Source organism: Lutra lutra, chromosome 2, assembly GCF_902655055.1.
Source record: "Lutra lutra chromosome 2, mLutLut1.2, whole genome shotgun sequence".
NCBI classification, from domain to species: Eukaryota; Metazoa; Chordata; class Mammalia; order Carnivora; family Mustelidae; genus Lutra; species Lutra lutra.
Genome location: NC_062279.1, coordinates 184,361,499 through 184,382,935, shown reverse-complemented (window position 1 = coordinate 184,382,935; position 21,437 = coordinate 184,361,499). Strand labels below are relative to the sequence as shown.

Here is a 21,437-nt window from a genome sequence, read left to right as displayed (position 1 = left end):
GTGCTAGGTGATAGTGACATAAAACCTCACTACTCAGTATGTCCTGGGGACTGGAAGTGTTAGCTCAGCTGAAGCTGATTAAAAATACAGAGTCTCAGGCCTCACCACAGACTTATGGATCAGAATCTGTATTTTAACAACATCTTTAGGTGATTCGCGTGTACAATAACATGTGAGAAGTGCTGATGGAAAGAGCAGTTAAGGCTCTTGTCCATGAGGAACTCAGATTCAAATGAAGAAGCACAAAGCACAGCAAATGATATGTGCCCTCATAGGGTTTAGGTACAAAATTCTCCTTTAAAGGGTGGTCATTTCTAGACCAGTGGTTCTCAACCTGGCTTCACATTAGAACCATCCCAGAAAGTCTGATTCTTAAAAATGGGTCCGGGCAGATGCTAGAATCAGAATTATTTTTAAAGCTCCCCAAATGTGCAAAGATGTAAGAAAGAGCATAGGTTGTTCTGAGAATTCTTTTTAGATCATTTTTTAAAAGGATTTTATTTTATTTATTTGATAGAGAGTGTGTGAGAGAGAGAGAGCATGAGAAGGAGAAGGGTCAGAAGGAGTAGCAGGCTCCCTGCTGAGCAGGGAGCCTGATGTGGGACCTGATTCTGGACTCTAGGATCATGTCCTGAGCCAAAGGCAGTTGCTTAACCAACTGAGCTACCCAGGCACCCCTGGATCATTTTTTTTTATTAGGACTTACCATGAATGAGGGTTGGGTTGCATGAAGGCTTGGTAAGAGATGAGGAAGCCTGATGGGGATGATGAGGAAGGAGGTTGGGGCCATGTTCCAAAAGCCTTGAATTTCATGCTTAGTGAGGAGTCTTAACAAATTTTTAGGCAGGCAAAGTACACGAACACATTTCCTGTTGAATGAGTTCTCTGGTGGACAGTGTGGTGCATAGATGTATTGATTCCAAAGCGGGACCCAAGAAGTGAGTCAGACTCTGGCGGGATGGATTTTTGTTGTTGTTGTTGTAGTTTTGCTTGCTTTTGTTCCCTCTAGTCCAGTTTATTAAAGCATAATTTACATACAGTAATATTCATCATTTTTAGTGCATACTTCTGTCAAATAACATACAGCTGTGAAACGAACACCCACAATCAAGACTTTGTAAAGATTGATCAGAAGGCTACTGTAATATCTAAGTGAGAGATGATAGAGTTTAAATTGAGTCAATAATAGAAAGAATGAAGAAAGGAGTAGTTGAGTACTTATGTGAGAGAATTAACTGATATAATGGTAGAGGGTTAAGAGGTTAAGAGAAGACATGCCAAGTTTTCTACCTTGGGCAATTTCAGAATCTATGCCCTGTGATGGGGAAGGTAGGAGTAGATTCAAGTTAGGAGCAATGTAATGAATGTTATGTGGTTCTCTTATCTAAAATTTCTGTGTAGGAAAAGGTTTTTATTGAGTAAACTCATGTATTTAGTGTCTTATGATTATTCTACCCCAGGTCCCCCCCACCCCCTGCATAGTCCTACTTGGTAAATGGCATTCTTAAGCAGGCATTTGTCTAGTATGCAATATCTGATATACACCCTTTGTACTAGATTTAACTGATGTGAGGCAGCCATAGATGGTTTTAGAAATAGTAGTGTTAATAGTACTAGTAAGATTAGTGTTAGAGATCTAATAACTAACACTCCTTTCCCCATCCAGAGTCTGAATCAATTGAATATGAGATAAAAAAAAAATTTGTCAGGTGGAGGCCAAAATATTTGATATATTATGGATACAGTGAACATTAAGGAATGTGGCTTACATCTATGGACAAGTGAGCTTCCTAATACCAAATCCTGGAGTTGAAAGGTTTACCCACACAGCAGGAAGACTGAACCAGAGCAAGTCTTTTTCCCTCTTCCCAACAGCAGAATCTATTTTAGGAAAAATAAGTAGAGAAGAAGCTGATAGTCCAGGGAAGAAGTGATTGATTGAAGGAGGTAAAGCAATTTCAGGAGTGCTATACTAATTGTTGTCCATCTACTTAGAAGGGAACATTAGGAATAATAAATATCTTGTTCTTACAAGATAGAAATATAATCAAATATTGAAACATCTCAAGCTAGTGAAAGACAGTCACAAATACTTGAGAAGGAATAATGGGGAATCAGAAAGGAAGTGACGTTTTGAATATACTAATTCTAGGAGTCCAGTAGCTCTATGTCAACGCAAAGAGAATATGCACAACCCAAAAATACTGTAGAAACCTAGAAATGTAGAGAATGCTATAGTTGCATTTCTGTCTTTTTAGCCATACTACAGTGTGACTAAGCTCTTGTGAGGGCTCCTACATTCTTTTGTCTTTACAAGTCTTTTTAAAAAAGATTTTACTTACTTACTTGAGAGAGTGAGAGAGAGAGAGGAAGAGAGTACAGAGGGAGAAGCAGACTCCCCACTGAGCAGAGAACCTGACTGGGGGCTCTATCCCAGGCCGATGCTTAACTGACTGAGCCACCAAGGTGCCCCTCTTTTCAAGTTTTTATTTAAATTCTAGTTAGTGGCCATATATGGTTAAATCGGCTTCAGGTGTAGAATTTGGTGATTCGTCACTTGTATATAATTCCCAGTGGTCATTGCAACAAGTGCCCTAAATCCCTAGCATCCATTTACCCCATCTTCTCCCTCCCTCCCTCCATCAACCTTCAGTTTATTGTCCATAGTTGAGTCTCTTATGGTTTTCTTCCCTCTTCTCTCCTCTTTTCCCCTTCATCTAAATTCAACTGTTTGTTTTTAAAATTCTGTGTATGAGTGAAATCTCATGGTATTTGTCTTTCTCTGACTGACTTATTTCACTTAGTGTGATACACTGTAGCTCCATCCACATCATTGCAAATGGCAAGATTTCATTCTTTTTGATGGCTGAGTAATATTCCACTGTATATAGAAACCACATCTTCTTTATCCATTCATCTGTCAATGGATATTTCAGCTTTTCCCCTAATTTGGCTATTGTTGATAATGCTGCTATACACATTGGGGTACATGTGCCACTTTGAATCGGTATTTTTGTATCCTTCGGGTAAATACCTAGTAGTACAGTTGCTGGATTGTGGGGTCATTCTGTTTTTACCTTTTGAGGAAACTCCATATTGTTTTCCAGAGTGGCTGTACCGGCTTGCATTCCTGCCAGCAGTGTAAGATGGTTCCCCTTCTTCCACCTCCTCACCAACTCCTGTTGTTTCCTGTATTATTAATTCTAGCCATTCTGACAGGTCTGAGGTGATATCTCACCATGGTTTTGATATGTATGTTCCTGATGATGAGTGATATTGAGCATCTTTTCATGTGTCTGTTAGCCAACTGTAAGTCTTCTTTGGAAAAAGTGTCTGTTCATGTCCTATGACCATTTCTTTCTTTTTTTTTTATTTATTTTCAGCATAACAGTATTCATTGTTTTTGTACCACACCCAGTGCTCCATGCAGTCCGTGCCCTCTCTAATACCCACCACCTATGACCATTTCTTAGCTGGATTATTTTTTCTGTGTTGAGTTTGATAAGTTCTTTATAGATTTTGGATTCTAACCCTTTATCAGATATGTCATTTGCAGATATCTTCTCCCATTCCATAGGTTGCCTTTTAGATTTGCTGATTGTTTCCTTCCCTGTGCAGAAGCATTTTATTTTGTCGAAGTCACAATAGTCCTAGTAAGAATTTGTATGGCCGAGATCAAAGAGGTTGCTGTCTGTGTTCTCCTCTAGAATTTTTTTTTTTCTTTTGAGAGAGAGAGTGAGTTTGCACATGCAAGCAATGGGGAAAGGTAGAGGGAGAGAGAGAGAATCTTAAGCAGGCTCCATGCTTAGCACAGAGCCCAACATGGGACTTGATCTCAGGACCCTGAGATTATGACCTGAGTGGAAATTAGGAGTCAGATGAATTGACTACCCCTTCTCTAGGATTTTGATGGATTAATGTCTCACATTTAGGTCTTTCATCCATTTTGAATTTATTTTTGTGTATGGTGTAAGAAAGTGGTCTAGTTATATTCTTTTGCATGTCCCTGTCCAGTCTTCCCAACCATTTCTTGAAGAAACTGTCCTTCTCCATTGGATTTTCTTTCCTGCTTTGTTGAAGATCAGTTGACCATATAGTTGTGGGTCCATTTCTGGGTTTTCTGTTCTGTTCCATTGACCTATGTGTCTGTTTTTGTGCCAGTATCATATTGTCTTGATGACTACCATTTGAAGGCCAGAATTTGGTGTCTCCAGCTTTGTTTTTCTTTTTCAACATTACTTTGGCTATTTGGGGTCTTTTGTGGTTCCATATAAATTTTAGGTTTGTTCTAGGTCTGTGAAAAATGCTGATTATATTTTGATACATATTGCAATAAATGTTTAGATTGCTTTGGGTAGTATAGACATTTTAACAGTATTTGTTCTTCCAATCTATGAGCATGGAATATTTTTCCATTTCTTTGTGTCTTCCTCAACTTCTTTCATAAGTGTTCTGTAGTTTTCAGAGTACAGATCTTTTACTTCTTTTTTAAAAAAAGATTTTTAATTTATTTATTTGAGAGAGGGAGAGCAAGAGAGCACAAGCAGGGGGAGCAGCAGAGAGGATGGGGAAGCAGGCTCCCTGCTGAGCAAGGAGTCTGATGTAGGGCTTGATCCCAGAACCCTAGTATCATAACCCCAGCTGAAGGCAGACATTCAACAGACTGAGCCACCCAGGTCCCCTTACCTCTTTGGTTAGGTTTATTCCTGGATATCTTGTGGATTTTGGTGCTATTGTAAATGGGATCGATTCCTTGATTACTCTTTCTGGTGTTTCATTATTGGTATGTAAAAACGCAGCAGGTTTCTGTACATTGATTTTGTATTCTGCAACTTTGCTGAATTCATGTACTAGGTTTAGCATTTTTTTGGTAAAGTCTTTTGGGTTTTCTCCATAGAGTATTATGTCATCTGCAAATAGTGAATTTTCACTTCTTCCTTGCCGATTTGGATGCTGTTTATTTCTTTTTGTTGTCTGACTGGTGAGGCTAGAACTTCCAGTACTATGTTAAGTAACAGTGGTGAGAATGGTCATCCCTGTCTTATTCCTGACTGTAGAGAGAAACCTCTTAGTTTTTCCCCATTGAGGAGGATATTGTCTGTGGGTCTTTGTATATGGTCTCTATGATGTTGAGGGAAGTACTTTCTGTCCCTATTTGTTGAGGGTTTTTATCAAGAATGGATACTGTATTTTGTTAGATGCTTTTCCTGCATCCATTAAGAGGATCATATGGTTCTTTTCCTTTCTTTTATTAATGTGGTATATCATGTTGATTGATTTGTAGATATTGAACCACCCCTGCAACCCAGGAATAAATCCCACTTGATCATGCTGAATAAATCTTTTAATGTACTGTTGGACTTGATTTGCTACTATGTTGAGAATTTTTATATCCTCGTTCAATAGGGATATTGGCCTGTAATTGTCCTGTTTAGTGGGGCCTTTGTCTGGTTTTGGAATCAAGGTAATGCTGGCCTCACAGTATGTGTTTGGAAGTTTTTCTTCCATTTCTGTTTTTTGGAACAGTTTGAGAAGAATAGGTATTAACTCTTCTTTAAATGTCTGATAGAATTCCCATGGGAAGTCATCTGGCCCTACACTCTTGTTTGTTGGAAGATTTTTGACTGATAGAATTCTTTGCTGTTTATGGGTCTGTTCGAATTATCTATTCCTTCCTGTTTCAGTTTTGGCAGTTTGTATGTTTCTGGGAACTTATCTATTTCAGGTTGCTGAGATTATTTGTTGGTAGATAATTATTCATAATATCCTTCTATAATTGTTTGTATTTCTGTGCTGTTGGTTGTGATCTCTCCTCTTTCATTCATGATTTTATTTATTTATTTATTTTTGGGTTCTTTCTCTTTTCTTTATGGTAAGTCTGGCTAGGGGTTTATCAATTTTATTAATTCTTCCAAAGAATCATCTCTTGGTTTCATTGATCTGTTCACTGTTGTTTTTTGTTTGTTTCTATATTGTTTGTTTCTGCTCTACTCTTTATTATTTCTCTTCTGTTGCTGCTTTTAGCCTTTATTTGTTGTTCCTTTTCTAGCTCCTTTAGGTGTAAGGTTAGGTTCTGTCTTTGAGACTTTTCTTCCTTCTTGAGATAGGCCTGAATTGCTGTATACTTCTCTCTTAGGACTGCCTTTGCTGTATCCCAAATCTTTTGGGCTGTCATGTTTTCATTTTCATTTGCTTGCATGTATTTTTTTTAAGATTTTATTTATTTATTTGTCAGAGAGAGAGAGAGCGAGCGAGCACAGGCAGACAGAACAGTGGCAGAGGGAGAAGCAGGCTCCCTGCCGAGCAAAGAGCCCAATGTGGGACTCGATCCCAGGATGCTGGGATCATGACCTGAGCCGAAGGCAGTGGCTTGCTGAGCCACCCAGGCATCCCTGCTTGCGTGTATTTTTAAATTTCTTCTTTGATATCCTGGTAAACCCATTCATTCTTTAGTAGGATGTTCTTTAACTCCATGTACTTGTGGTCTTTCCAAATTTTGTGTGTGTGTGTGCGTGTGTGTGTGTGTGTGTGTGTTTGACTTCAAGTTTCTCAGTGTTGTGGTCTAAAAATATGCTTGGTATTATCTCAGTCTTTTTGTGCTTGTTGAGGCCTGATTTGTGACCCAGCATGTGATCTATTCTGGAGCATGTTCCATGTACACTCAAGAAGAATGTGTACTTTGCTGCTTTGGGGTGGAATGTTCTGTATGTATCTGTTAAGTCCATCTGGTCCAGTGCGTCATTCAGGGCACTGGACCAGATGTTTCCCTTTTGATCTTCTGCTTAGATCATCTGTTCATTGCTGTAAGTGGAATGTTAAAGTCCCTTACTATTCTTGTATTATTACCAGCGAGTTACTTTATGTTTGTTACTTATTGATTTGTATATTTGGGCACTCCCAAATTGGGGGTATAAATATTTACACTTGTTAGATCTTGTTGGATAGACCCCTTAATTATGATACAGTGCCCTCTTTCCTCTTTTGTAACAGTCTTTGGCTCAAAATCTAGTTTGTCTGAAATTAGTATAGCTACTCTGGCTTTCTTTTGATGCCCATTAGCATGATAGATGGTTCTCCATCTCCTAACTTACAATCTGCAGGTGTCTTTAAGTCTAAAATAAGCCTCGTGTAGGCAGCATATGGATGGGTCTTTTTTTTTTTTTTTAATCCATTCTGATACCCTATGTCTTTTGATTGGAGCAATTAGTCCACTTAAATTCATAGTGATTATTGGTAATATGTATTTAGTGCCATTGTGTTACTTGTAAAGTTGATGTTTCTGGTGATGTTCTTTGTTCCTTTTTTTAGTCTTTGTTGCTTTTGGTCTTTATTTCCCGCTCAAAGACTACCCTTTAATATTTCTTGCAGGGTTACAAACTAGTTTTTGTTTGTCTGGGAAACTCTGTCTTTCCTTCGATTCTGAATGACACCCTTGCTGGATAGAGTATTATTGGCTGCACATTTTTTTTCCATTCAGTGCATTTGAATATATTGTGTCACTCTCTTCTGGCCTGCCAAGAAAGTTCTGGTGTGAGTCTGCTTCATAGTCTCTTGTAGGTTAAGGATATTTTTCCCTTGCTGCTTTCAGGATTCTTTCCTTGTCTGTGTATTTTGTAAATTTTAATATGAAATGTCTTGGTGTTGGCTGGCTATTGTTGAATTTTGTGGGGGCTCTTTGTGCCTCTTGGACTTTGGTGTCTGTTTCCTTCTGCAGATTAGGGATGTTTTCAGCTATAATTTGCTCAAATTAACCTTCTGCCCCTTTTCCCTCTTTTCTTCTTCTGGGACTCTTATGATGTGAATGTAGTTGCTGAGTTCCCAAAGACTATATTCATGATCCAGTACTTTTTCTTTCCCTCTTCTTGTCAGCTTCATTATACTCCATAATTTTATCTTCTATATCGCTGATTCATTCATCTCTGCTTCATTCATCCTTGTTGTCATTATATCTAGTTAGCTTTGCATCTTGGTTATAGCATTTTTTCATTTCAGCCTGACTAGTTTTTATTTCTTTTATCTCTAAGGGATTCTCTAGTGTCTCTTCTATGGTTTTCTCAAGGCCAGTTACCATACTTATGATTGGTGTTTTAAAATCTGGTTCAGGCATATTACTTATATCTGTTTTAATTAGATCCCTGATTAGAGCTGAATTTTTGTAGCACTCTATGATCAGTGGACTTGGTGTGTGTGAGGGGTTTCTGCTGGCCTTCTGGGGAGGGTGTCCTGTGCTGGTTCTCAGGCTAACTTGCCCTGGTAAAGATGCACCTGCAGAGCACAGGGGCTGGAGCTTGGTGTGAGTGGCTCCAGCCTCCTCGAAGGGGCACTGTGTTGCTCATGAGGTCTGTAAGTGCTGATGGGTTGGGGTTGAGGGGAATATTGATGCGCAGCTCTTTTATCCCCAGAGCAGGAAGTTCATGCCTGCCACTGTTCAGAAAGCCCTCACAGAAGAGCAAACAATCTCCACTCATGTCCTCATATTCTTTCAGATCCCTGACTTCACCCTGCCTGTGTCTGAGCTGTCTCCCTGCTAGTCAGCGGAGTACTCCTCTGTTTTAGCTCAGGCATACAGCTGGGTTTCAACATTCCAAATTTTAGAGACCCACTGTGCTATGGATCCACAATGTTCCTCTGCGGGAGGGTCTTGCTGTGCTGCAGCTGGTGCCAGTTGGTCCAGAAAAAGCATTCACATGATCACACAGGGGCTCAGAGTTTATGATAAAGTGCAGCAGAAAGTCGGCACCAAGCTTTGCTGTTTTCAGTATGTGTTTCTGTTCCTATGCTAATGAACCAGGCAGGATGTTGGCACCCGTCATCTCTTTTGTCTCCTGAGAAGCTGCGCCACCCCTCCCAGATCCACTCCAAAAAGGGGAACTGTATCTTCCAGTGTGATCCTGGGGATCCTCAGACCACACTGTCTGCTCCTGGGCTTCTGCCCTCCTTCCCCATAGGAGCACTGTGATACCCACAAGGGTCCACCTGGCAGTGGCACGGATTTCTAAAACTTCAGACTTTGGGCTCCACTGCTTGTAAAAACTTGCAATAATCAGCTGCTGTAGTTTTCCCAGTCAGTGGTTTTGGGAAGTGTTTCTTTTGGCATTCCCCTGCACCGTGCTTTCTATTTCTCCATCTCTCTCTTTCTCTCTCTCTCTGAAATCAAGGCTCCCTCCCTCCACAGCACCCACAATTCTTTTCTCCCCAGAATCACATTTTTGCAGTTCTTACCTTCTATGTTGTGGCTTCTTTTCTCCCTCTAGTTCTCAGTTTGTTCTCTCAGCATTACAATATATTTTTTGAGTGTTTGGAATGTTTTGATATTTATCTAGCTATGTTTGAGGGACAAGACAATCTCAAGGTCCCCTACTGCTCTGCCATCTTAACCCATATCCCTTTTTTTCCATATATATACACATACATATACATATATAGTTTTATTTTAATTTATAGTTAACATATGGTATTAATGAGGGCTTCTAAATTCTTGCTTCTCACTTTATTCTGTGTGAGAAGAGGCAAGTGAAGATGTTGCCTGCCTTATGATAATGATACTAGCATATACATTCACATATGATCCACAAAGTAATGCAGGATTGGTACTTTTCTCATGCTGTTAACTAAACAAGTTTAGCCCTTGAAGCAGTTGCCTTAGGATTTCAAATCTTGAGGTTCAGAGATATTTAGGTGTCATTTGACCAACTCTGAGTTTTTAACTTGGTAAAATGGGACCACATTTATGGAAGTTATCTCAGATTACAGAAGGAACTAGTGGAGGATGGGACCACTAGGACCCGCATCTCCAATTTCTTTTTCCTACGCTCCCTTGGAAAAGATGGCATTAGGAAATAAACCATTCTCTGACCATACTAGATTACATTGCTGTTGGCTAAAATAACAATTTTGGCTAACTTCTGATCTTAAGCTTTTCAAATAATATTTTAAAATTTCTGTAATAAAGGAAAAATTAAGCTCTTTGGAAATCTAAATGTGATACAAATTTCAGCATTTTATTCATTTCATAAAAGAATCTGAAGTTACTGTTACATTGAGAGGCCCCAAATTCTTAGTCTATGTTTGAGTCATATAAATGGCAGTAATTAAATTTATAAAATAAATATTGAACCCTCAAAAGCCAGAGATGGGAGAAACTGTATTTAGAAGAGCAGGACACTTAGTTGAAAGCTCATATCTGCTTTATCTGTCGTTATCAAACATGTTAGATATACATATCCTTTTGACTAAATCTAAGAAGTTGAATGATTGTATTCATATAAACTTGGCATTTTGTTAATTCTCTGATACAATATTAGAAACAGTTCCTGATAGAATGTTAATTATTTTTCCAATTAGGTAAGTGTCATGTACTCCTTCTAGAAAATATTGAGAAAAAATGAAGTTTGTGTAGAGTTTATATCAACCAAAATATCCTACTATCCAAAGATAACCCTTGTTAAAATGTTGGGATATTTGTGTATGTGTATGTATAACATATTTTTTATTCTTATTACAATAAGAATGTATGTTCATCGTAGGGTGTTTAGAGACTATAATTAGAAGAAAGTGAAAATCACAATATGAAAACTGCTACAATAAATATACCATAATTCAAAAAAATTTTTGCCCTACCTTTGAATTTATAGGATATTAGTATATAATATTTTAAGAATATGAATGATACTTTGGTTCTGCAGAAATAACTATCAGGTTTAAGCCATAATAAAAAATAAGTATGCTATGTTTTGACTTCTCATATTGGGAGAGTTTCAGGAGGACTGGATTAGTCAACAGTTTGCAGAGGGTTTAATGAACTAAAACTTAGGAAGGACCCCTGACGTTGGCATAGGGGGAGGAGTGAAAAACAGCAAGGCTTTAGGAGCTAAAGAAGTTAGGGAAGAATGGTAGCATTTATAGACCACTTGTGTGTACCATGTGTCAAAAAATAGCAGTCGAAAACTAAGAATAACTTGAAGCAGCTATTCTTTGGGCACCAACGTTATTTTAGTGATGAGTGGATATTTATGAAATTTTTTAGTGAGTCACAAGGGAACTGGTGGAGAGAGAAATTCATGATGCTATGAGGTAATCCCAGTATCTCCATTCCAGCCTGAAGAGTATAATTCACTTTGGGACTTCTGTCCCCCATTTGGATCTCAGGACACTTAGAGTCATTAGGCTTTCATTCAGCAAGTATTTGAAGAGCAGCTCATAAGTCTGAGTGCTGAGGAGACAACCATAAACCATACATAGCAGAAATAAGATGTGGTTCCTTCCAAGCTTAACAAATGAATTATTGACTAGTGGTACATGAATTCTTTCATCTTTACCATAGGAAGTAATCTTAAAGATTTTATTTATTTATTTGACAGAGAGAAACACAGTGAGAGAGGGAACAGGGGGAGTGGGAGAGGGAGAAGCAGATTTCCTGCTGAGCAGGGAGCTCAATGGGGGGTGTGATCCCGGGACTCTGGGTTCAGGACCTGAGCTGAAGGTAGACGCTTAATGACTGAGCCACCCAGATGCCCCTAGAAGTCATCTTAGATGCACTCATGTTGTCTCTGTCTTTTTTTTGGTAATTAATTTTTAAAGATTTCATTTACTTATTTTTGTGTGAGAGAGAGAGTGAGCACAAGCAGAGTGATGGGCAATGGGAGAGAGCAGAGCTAGAGAAGCAGACTCTTGACTGAGCAGGGAGCCTGATGTGGGAGTCGATTTCAGGACCCTGGGATCATGTCCTGAGCTGAAGGCAGGCACTTAACCGACTGAGCCATCCAGCTGCCCTTGTTGGCTCTGTCTTAAGTCACTCTAATAGGTCTGATTTTTGTTGTTGTTAATAGTGTGGTTTTGGCAGTTTCTGCCTTTTGAGTTTGAATTCTTGCTTTGTAACTTACAAAGTTATATAATACTGAGCAAGTTACTTAAACCGAATCTTCTATTCTATAAATGAGCATAACAATACCCATCTATTAGAGTTGTTGTAAGAATTAAGTGGATAATAAATATGCAATATGAAACTTCATACCTGCTTCTTCACAGGCTTTCAATGTTAGCCCCTGTGATGAAGATCATGGTGGTGGCGACAATGATTCCTTGGAGTCTAATTTGGTGTTTTGTCCCTAGTTCTGTCCAATTAATGTGACATGGCAAAAACAACAGAGATAGAGATAGACATCAGGAAACAAAAGGTTGATTGATTTGGAGTGGGTGGGATCAAAACAAGATGTGCCAAGTCCCACCCATTGTTGGAAGGAGGTCTCCTGAGCGATTTTGGTTTTTGGAAAGATAACTTGGTTTCATGGAAAAAGTATTACACTGTGTCATTAGTCTTGAATTTCAGCTTGAGGTTCTAAGTCATTTGTTATTAGAAGAGTTAATATATGTGAAGGACCTAGAACAGTGCCTGGTACACAGAACGTACTCTAAATGTTTCTGTCATTATAAACTGTTACCATTCATTCATTTAGTTTACCCATAGTCTAACAAATATTTAGTGAGAGCCTGCCAGCTGCCAAGTTGCCTGCTAGACATGCTGGGTTCAGGGTGAACTAGATAATCAGTTGCCGTTTTGAAGACAGGGTCTAGCAGAGGGAAGGACTGCTATTATTGGTCAAGTCTCTAAGCCCTTCTGGGCCTTAATGTCTTCATCAGTAAAATAAAGTTTGGCTGTCAAATCTTACAACAATATCTTCCAGTGACACTATTTTCCTGGCTGAATATATGCCGATTACTTATTTATTTACTGAATGTTTATTGATACCTACCATATGTAGGCCCTGTGCTAGGTGCTAGGAATATAGTAGTAACCAGAGCACAGAGCAGACACAGCATCTGCCCTCATGGAACATTAAGTCCAACGCACAAGGCACAGGTTGATTGGCTAGTGTTACAGAGGGGAAAATGCTAGGCTTGTGCTATTGATTTATGTGACAGAAACAAATATATATATTACTCTTGATAGAAGGTCCATTATGAAACATTACTCCATATTTTTTCCCTCACATTTCGTGAGTTTATATTGTCTTGTCTGCTTAAACAGGAGCCGCTGGACATCATGGAGACAACTTGGTAGAGAAGATCATCTCAGTTCTTCCCCAGCTTCCAGGCCATACCAACGATGTGATGGTTAACATGGTGGAGCTTACGGCACTCCAAAATGAGGAGAAAAATCAGAGTATGGTTGCACCAGGCTGTCTTGCACAATCCAAGTAAATACACAGGTTTTTTTTCTTCTCTCGTCCTTCTCCCTCTTCCCTTTTCTATTTCTCTGAGGCCAACTGTTTCTGTAGGAGGGAAACATGATGAGTTGGCCTGGTTGAAAAATTCACAGTGGATGACATTTAGAAAAAAGCATTTTTCCCCCCTAACTTTGAAATAACCCATACCGATTAAACCACAATAAACCAAAAAGTATGGAATTGTCATTTATAGAGATATCATTTAGATGTAATATTAGTTTGTGCTGAGAATCAGTTAGGTGAGTCAATTTATACATCTCCATTTCTCAGAAGGTTTCACATGGAATTGAATCCAGGCTTACTCAATTTCTTTTTCCCAGTGGGCTTTTTCACACAAAGCTATAAACCAGCGCCATCTTTCTACATGGAAAGGATATGCTCTGGGACATCAAGGAGAGGAGTTTTTATTTCTGTGTGTATTTTTCAAATGCTTAGAGAAATCAGAAAAAGAAGATGGATTACTTTATGTTATGCAGTTTCAAAAATAGAAGAACATTTCTCCACAAACATGGCAATAAAAAGCTTACAATAGTCACCTCCTCTACTCTGTCCTTCATCAATAATTCTTACGAGAAAAAATGTATTAGAAGGTGAAAAAGTATTTGGGTATCTGTTTCCCTTATCTCTCTGTTTTTAAACAAAACGGGATATTTTGCATTATAGTTTCAAATCTTAAAAGTAGCAAATACATTTGGAATTTCCTATCATATCTGGAATTAGTTTTCAGCTCTTAAATTTTTCAGCTTTTTAAAAAATTTATTTATTTTTTTATGTTTTTTAGGTAGTTCATAACATTTATTGGGTGCCTGGGGTGTATGGGCCAGTGTGGGATGAAAATGGAAAGTTCTGCACCCTGTCTTTTTTGTAGACTTATATACACAAGAAAAGCATAGGCCATGAGCTCACTTTGGTAGTCCATATACTAAAACATAGGCCTATGGGCTTGAAGCTATACAAACCCGGAAGCAATTGTGATTGGAGATGTTTGTAGCTGTTCAGAGGGCCAGTCAGAAGTTACTTATCAAGGACTTACTATGAGCCTTCTTTGGACTAAGTAATATGAAGGACATAAAATAATAGAAAGTATCACTATTGCCTTCAGGGACTACTTTTTTTTTTTTTTTTAAAGATTTTATTTATTTATTTGATAGAGAGATCACAAGTAGGCAGAGAGGCAGGCAGAGAGAGATGGAGAAGCAGGCTCCCCGCTGAGCAGAGAGCCTGATGTGGGGCTCGATCCCAGGACCCTGGGACCATGACCTGAGCCGAAGGCAGAGGCTTAACCCACTGAGCCACCCAGGCGCCCCCAGGGACTACTTTTCTTATTGGGTAGTCCTTTTTACACACCAGTTCAATCAAAACACAGTAGAAATTATATAAAGCAAGACCAGGTGTCTGTTACAGATTATAAATCCTACAGGATCAGGTCCACACGGTCTTTGTAGATCAATGTGGGCCTTGTGGAAGTGGTGATGCTTGACTTAATTATGTCTTGAAGAATTCAGAAAAAGAGAAGGGGCTAATGTGAGCATAGGTATGGAAACAAGAATGGTCAGGGCTGGATAGGATGGGGTGTGAGGAAGAAAGACCACCTCACCAGATCCCCAGTGTCATCAGCAGTAATGTTTTTCAGGACTAACTGGGTACTAAGTGGATTTCCAGGCATTTTACATTTGGGAAGTCTTTTAAGTTTTATGATAACCTAATGAGGTAGGTGTTGTTTTCCCCCCATTTTACCAGTAAGGAAACTGAGGCAAAGAGACCTTAAGTAATACAGTTAGCAGGAGGTGGGGCTAGAATTTGAGCCCAGAATGTTTGGCTTCAGAGCTACGCTCTTAAACTTCTATGCTATCTCCATAGGGCTGAGAGGGGAGCTAGGCTCATGAATAGATTTAAAGAGACAGTGAGAGACAAAAATGAAGTTACTTGATGATTTGATTTTGAGAGTCCTATTCACTCAACGTAGCAGTTACACTGGCAATACAGATCAATTTTGGCTAATTTCAGCAAAAATAGGAGTTTATTAAAGAGATTGGATAGCTGACACAAAGGAAGAACTTTTTTTTTCTTTTAAAGGAAGGACTCTTAATCAGATTTTGGAAAGGTCAACGCAGTTCCAGGGGTCTAGAATTTAGGAAAAACCTCTTCAAGGCCTTGACATCAAAGAGACTGAATTTTAACTCTTTTTGGTCACAAGTCGTTCTGTTTAAGCTTCAGATTCTAAGGGAAAATGTGAGATTGGCCTCATTTAGGCTTTGTGCCCACGCTCTGCCCAGGGGTGACTGGGAGCAATTCATACTGGTTGAGAATTGTGCCAGGATTGTATGGCCTGGTGAAGGGGTAGTTCTTCAAAGGAAAATGGAAACATTCATCAAAAGAAGGGGAAAGGCTGCTGAGCAGGCGGAAGTAGTAGATGCCCTTTAATAATAATAGCGCACACTTATATAGGATTTACTGTGTAACAGGCATTGTTCTCATCACTTTATATATTGTGACTGGTTTAATTCCCACAGCCTCTCTGTGAGGTGGGTTCTATTACCATCCCCTTTTATAGATGAAGAAGGAGATTGAATGACATGCCTAAGGTGGCACATACAGTTAGAAGTGGTGGGACCTGTATTTGAACCCCAGTAGTTTATCTCTAAAGTCAGTGCTTACCATTACTCTATGCTGACTCCTCAGAAGCCTAAGAAAATTACAAAAAAACCAAGTGAGCACCCCAGAGAAGTTTGCAAGAAGAGAGAAGATTGGAATCCAGTGTTAATGAGTGGGACCAAGCAAATTCTGGCAAGTGCAGTAGGACAAATGTAAAGAGTCTCTTAGATCTATGAGTTGTATTGTGATTATGACCAATTTATTTAATTTTGATTCCCCAGCATTCATTTTACCCCAAACTTAGTCTAAGGCTTGAACCAAACCAGCCTTAGAATCCCATTTCCCTTGCCAGTGATGGCTTTAGAAATGGGGAGGTGATAAGAGAAAAAGTCTTCCTAGGGCTTCTTGATCAGGTTTCTTTGCTTCTGAAAAGAGACTCAAGAAAGATATGTGCTCTCCCCTCATCCTCCCCTAAACCTCCCCCAATTCTCAGGACTCTGACTAAGTCCTGAAAGTGCTGAGGGATTCTGCTTACAACCTGAAGTTGAAGCTGACACGTGGAAGGTGGCATGGCCACAGGTGTCACAGAGGAGAGCAGTGATGGGATACTGTGCCTGGCCCTCATATTATGTAGGAGAGTATGCTTCCTATTGTTTAAGCCAAATTGAGTTTCTGTTTTCTATTACTCGCAACCGAAGTCTTCCTAACTGATACATTTTCTGTACCTCATTATTTCATCTATAAAATGAGGGCATTGGCCTAAATGACTTCTAAGGCTCTTGGTTTTTAAAATAAAAAAATTTTCATATATTAATTTACCCCCCAGTCTTTATTTCCATTGGGTGTCTTTTCCTCTCATTTGACTCTGAATGAGTATTGTCATGAAATATGAGTTTTGAGAATCATCCAAGTATAAGGGCATGGTCATAAATGTCAAAGGCAAGGATGAGTTCTAGAAGGATCTGAATAAAGAAAGCTTTCATGAGAGCAGATTTGGTGAAGTAGTAGGACTAGGAGTCCGGCTGCAGAAGGTAGAGAGAGAGGTAGTGAGAAAGTGACAAATAAAGGTTTAAAGCAATAAAGAGAAAAATTAGGTAGTTTCTTGACAATTGCTTGGAATACTGAGAGAATTGTACCGATCAATTTCAATTCCAAAAGAGGAATTGAAATGAATTACAGCTTTTGTAGTATAAACTGTACTTCCATCAAGATAATCACAACCATTACTACCTCCTACACCACCCCCCCAAAACTTCTCAGGGAAACGAGCATGAGGATAAAAAAATTAGCGCTAAAATGAAAACAGATGGGTGCTTGGCAATAAACAATCTGCCTACAATGGGATAATCTTTAGAAAGCAGATCTCTAACTATGATATAATCCTTGATAATCAAAATTTACTAATATAATTTTTATAAAAGGCTGTGTGTAATCCTAGCAATTAAAGTTACTGCCAATGCAAATGAGAAATTGATAACTTTAAATGAATTATATGACTTGGCTTTCCAGTCCTTGTCCATTGGTCCCTGGATTACATGGAGTCTTTTGTTCAAGAAGGAGGCAGAATCCTTTCTGTTCTTATGTGTTCCTTCTGTTGAAATTGGTTTCTGTTCTCTGCCCTAGCTCCACTCTGTCTGACCTGTTACTACTCTTTCAGTTCCTCAAGTAGCCTACACCTGATCGCCCAGGTGCATTTGCTACTTCCGGCTTGCTGCCCCTGACTCTGGGCAAACCCATGACCCACGTCGCTGCTGGTTCTGCCTGGTCCAGTACCCACTTCTCCCAAAGCTCCCCATATGCCTTCAGGTCTTTCTTCCATCTTAGCACCTCTAGCATTTCACATTTCCCTTCTCTGTTTTACTGTTTTGCTCCTTAGCACTGTCTAGTATACTTATCTATGTTGTTGTATTTTTAAAAAAATATTTATTTGAGAGAGACAAATATAGTGAAAGGGAGCATGAACAGGAAGGAGGGGGAGAAGTGGACTCCGTGCTGAGCAGGGAGCCTGATGCGAGGCTCAATCCCAGGACCCTGAGATCATGACCTGAGCTGAAGGCAGATGCTTAACTTAAGCTGAGCCATCAGGTGCCCCTATGTTGTATTTTTGTGTCTTCCTTTCCTAGAAGGCTATAGAGAAACTCCCTGCTAGGAAGTTCCCTTAGAGGAAGAAGATTTGTCTGTTTTGTTCACTGTAATGTCCCCAATGCCTAGAACAATTACCTGGCATTCAAGGGATATTTGTTGAAGTAATAAGGGCAGGATCCCTGTGTCGAATGAAGATGCTGAATTAAGAGAGTATGAAGCCAAACCTGAGCATAGGAGAGATTAGTTTGGAGATGTCTAGATTCTAATTATTGGATAAATGAAATGCTCTCATTGTGTTAGCAAAACATAGAAAAATTGGCCAAGCAATACTTACCTGTGGGATTTCTTTCATGGATGTATTCTGCACACATATAGAATAACCTCTTACATTCAGTCATCACTAATTTGTAATTGCAAATCAGTTCTGTAAATTGTGTTTGTTACGCATGTGATGGAACTTCAAGTATCTATTGAAATAGAATGAAGAATGAAGAAGTTGTTGATATACTGATAAGCAGTGAGCTTGATGATGTATTTCAAATGAAAAACGTGAGGTAAACATGCCTATTTGTACAAAAGGGTGAAATACACATATTTGCTTCTAAATGCACTGGAAAAAAAAATATATAAATGGAAAAATGTGTAAGAAACTGATGATGTTGGCTTCCTCTGTAGAGGAATGCTGCAGTCTGGGGGCACACTAAGAAGTTAGTGAAATGAGTAAAGATGGAGGGAGGAGCCACATGTCCTACTTCGTATACCAGTTTCTGTGCTTTGAATTTTCAATCCTGCGAATGTATTTTTTATTAAAAATAGAAACTAGATTTAAATAAAACCACTATTTCCTTCTTAAGCTAACTTAAGATGGGATTCTGTGCTTCAAGGAAGGAAAGTAGCTGTCTTTTATTTGGAACCTCTGCAATGCTTAACTTCTTAAAAGGCCAAAACCTGGGACGCCTGGGTGGTTCAGTTAAGTGTCTGCCTTTGGCTCAGGTCATGATCCCAGGGTACTGAGATGGAGCACTGCCTTCTCTCTCTCCCTCTGCCTGCCATTCTCCCTGCTTGTGCTAGCTCTATCAAATAAATAAATAAATAAAATCTTTAAAACAAAAAAGCCAAAACGCAGCACTGTAATTATTTGTTACACGTTCTGTCTTCCCTACTATGTTGTAAATTCCTTGAAGGTAGTAACTGTGCCTGGAACTCTTAAGAGGTGTTAATAAATTGAATAAAAAAATGAATAAATGATTGAGTAAGTCTTGATAATAGATTGAGACCATGTTTAAAAATGATTACGTCAATCCATGAGAAGCCTTATCTACTTCACTTTAGCACTTAAGTCGCTGTCTAGCATTGCTACTTGGGATCTATCTAATCTATCTTATTTCTTCCTTTAAGTTTCTTCTTTGTACTTAAAATTTACCTCATTGTCTAGGTGAGTAAGAAGAAGGAAGGTAACACTAAGTGCCTGAATTTTGTTAAGGCATTATGCTAGGTATTTTAAAATGTGTTATTTCACTTAATTCTTTAACAAAACTTCAACTAAGTGAATTTTAAAGAGCTATTTTCTAAGAGGGAGAGGGGCAGAGGGAGAGGGTATGTGAGAAAGAATCTTAAGCTGCTTCCACATCCCGCACAAAACCTGATGCGGGGCTCGATCTCACAACTCCATGATCATTAGATTATGACGTGAGCTGAAATCAGAAGCTGGACTGTTTTTTTTTTTTTTAAAGATTTTGTTTATTTATTTATTTAACAGACAGAGATCACAAGTAGGCAGAGAGGCAGACAGAGAGAGGGGAGGGGGAAGCAGTCTCCCTGCTGAGCAGAGAGCCCGATGTGGGGCTCAATCCCAGGAACCCAGGATCATGACCTGAGCTGAAGGCAGAGGCCCAACCCACTGAGCCACCCAGGTGCCCCAGGAGCTGGACTATTAACCAATTAAGCCCCCCAGGCACCCGCTAAAAAACTATTGGTTTTATTAATGGATTCATGAATCGGGCAGCATCCTCTCTAGCAAGTTGGAGGGGAGCTCCAAAGGGCTGTAGAAAAGGAAAGGTTTTAAAAGGTAGAGAGGGAGTGGAAAAAAGGAAATTATTAGCAAAGAATCCATTGTTTTAGGCGAGGTTACTCTCCTAAGGGGAACAGAAGGGGTGTGTCAGTATTTCCTAGTGCTCACTAGGAAATTTTCATGTTGACTGATTAAAGGTTACATTTCTGAGGGTTTGGAACTGCAGTTAAGTTCCATATTAAGTCTTGATTTACCGATTTAAGGCCTTAACCTAAGTGATGCCATTTTGGGCCTGTAGTTTTTCTTTTAATAATTCTAAAAGCAACTCTACAAGGTGGATATTATTCTTTTCTTTATTTCAGTAGAAGTTTTGAGAAAGAGACTTAAGTAATTTGCCTTAAGCCAAACTGTCCCTAAGTGATTGAATTAGGTCATTTAACAAAATTATTTTTTAATTCTAGGGCACATTTATTTTCCACTGTATCATGACTCTGATAGATGCTTACTTGAATAAATGTATAAATAAACCATAAATTCAGAAACAGTGGGTATCCTAGTTTATGAAAAGCAATACTTTAAATCCAGTTTTCTTGTTAGTTTTTATTTGGGAGGTGGGGGTGTTTTTCTCATATACTATTTAGCAATGAAATAAATGGAGTAGATCTTATGGAAAAGAGATAAATGCCACAGTGGTTTCAACCTAAACAATGATGAGCCAATTTGTTGTTAACTTTCACAAAGTCAGGTAACCTGATAGTGGTGTTTATCAAAGTCATTAACTAGACCCTTGAAGTCAAACATTGTTAAATCACCTCTTACTAGACATACATTTTTCTCCCCTTTCCTTGGTTTCCAAGTAGCAATTACATATTACAATTAGAGACAACATTTTCAGAGGGAAAAAAGGTAATTTTTCTTAGAGCCAGAGGTACTAGACTGATTTTAAATTTACCTACAGATAGAATGACTGAACTTGTATGTGAACATTATGCAAAGTTTATTTAATGTAGAGTTTGAGGTGGAAAGCCAGCACGCAAGAGAGTGTGTTATCACATAGCAGTTTGTGAATGACCTTGGCACAGGTACAGACTATGGGCATCTCCTCAGCTTGTACCAAAAAATAAACAATATTAAAAAAAAACCAAACAGAACTATTTGGGATTTCTGGCTGGCTCAGTCGGTAGAGAATCTGACTCTTGATGTTAGTGTTGTGAATTCAAGCCCCACATTGGGCAGGGAGGCTACTTTAAAAACAAAGAAATAGGGACGCCTGGGTGGCTCAGTTGGTTAAGCAGCTGCCTTCGGCTCAGGTCATGATCCCAGCGTCCTGGGATCGAGTCCCACATCGGGCTCCTTGCTCGTCAGGGAACCTGCTTCTCCCTCTGCCTCTGCCTGCCACTCTGTCTGCCTGTGCTCGCTCTTGCTCTCTGACAAATAAATAAATAAAATCTTTAAAAAAACAAAAACAAAAAAACACGAATTCCCCTGAAAACCTTAAATTAAGCAAAAAAGGAAAGACA

The 21,437-nt window shown here is 39.0% G+C and overlaps 1 protein-coding gene across 1 annotated transcript in view; it reads left to right on the top strand.

Annotated features, from left to right (window-relative positions):
* Positions 1-21,437, top strand: part of SCFD2 (sec1 family domain containing 2) — a 433,371-nt gene that overhangs the window by 7,600 nt on the left and 404,334 nt on the right. Inside the window, exon 2 of the mRNA XM_047719274.1 lies at positions 13,028-13,196. Within this exon, the coding sequence (XP_047575230.1) occupies positions 13,028-13,196 (169 nt within the window). The remainder of the gene's footprint in view (positions 1-13,027; positions 13,197-21,437) is intronic.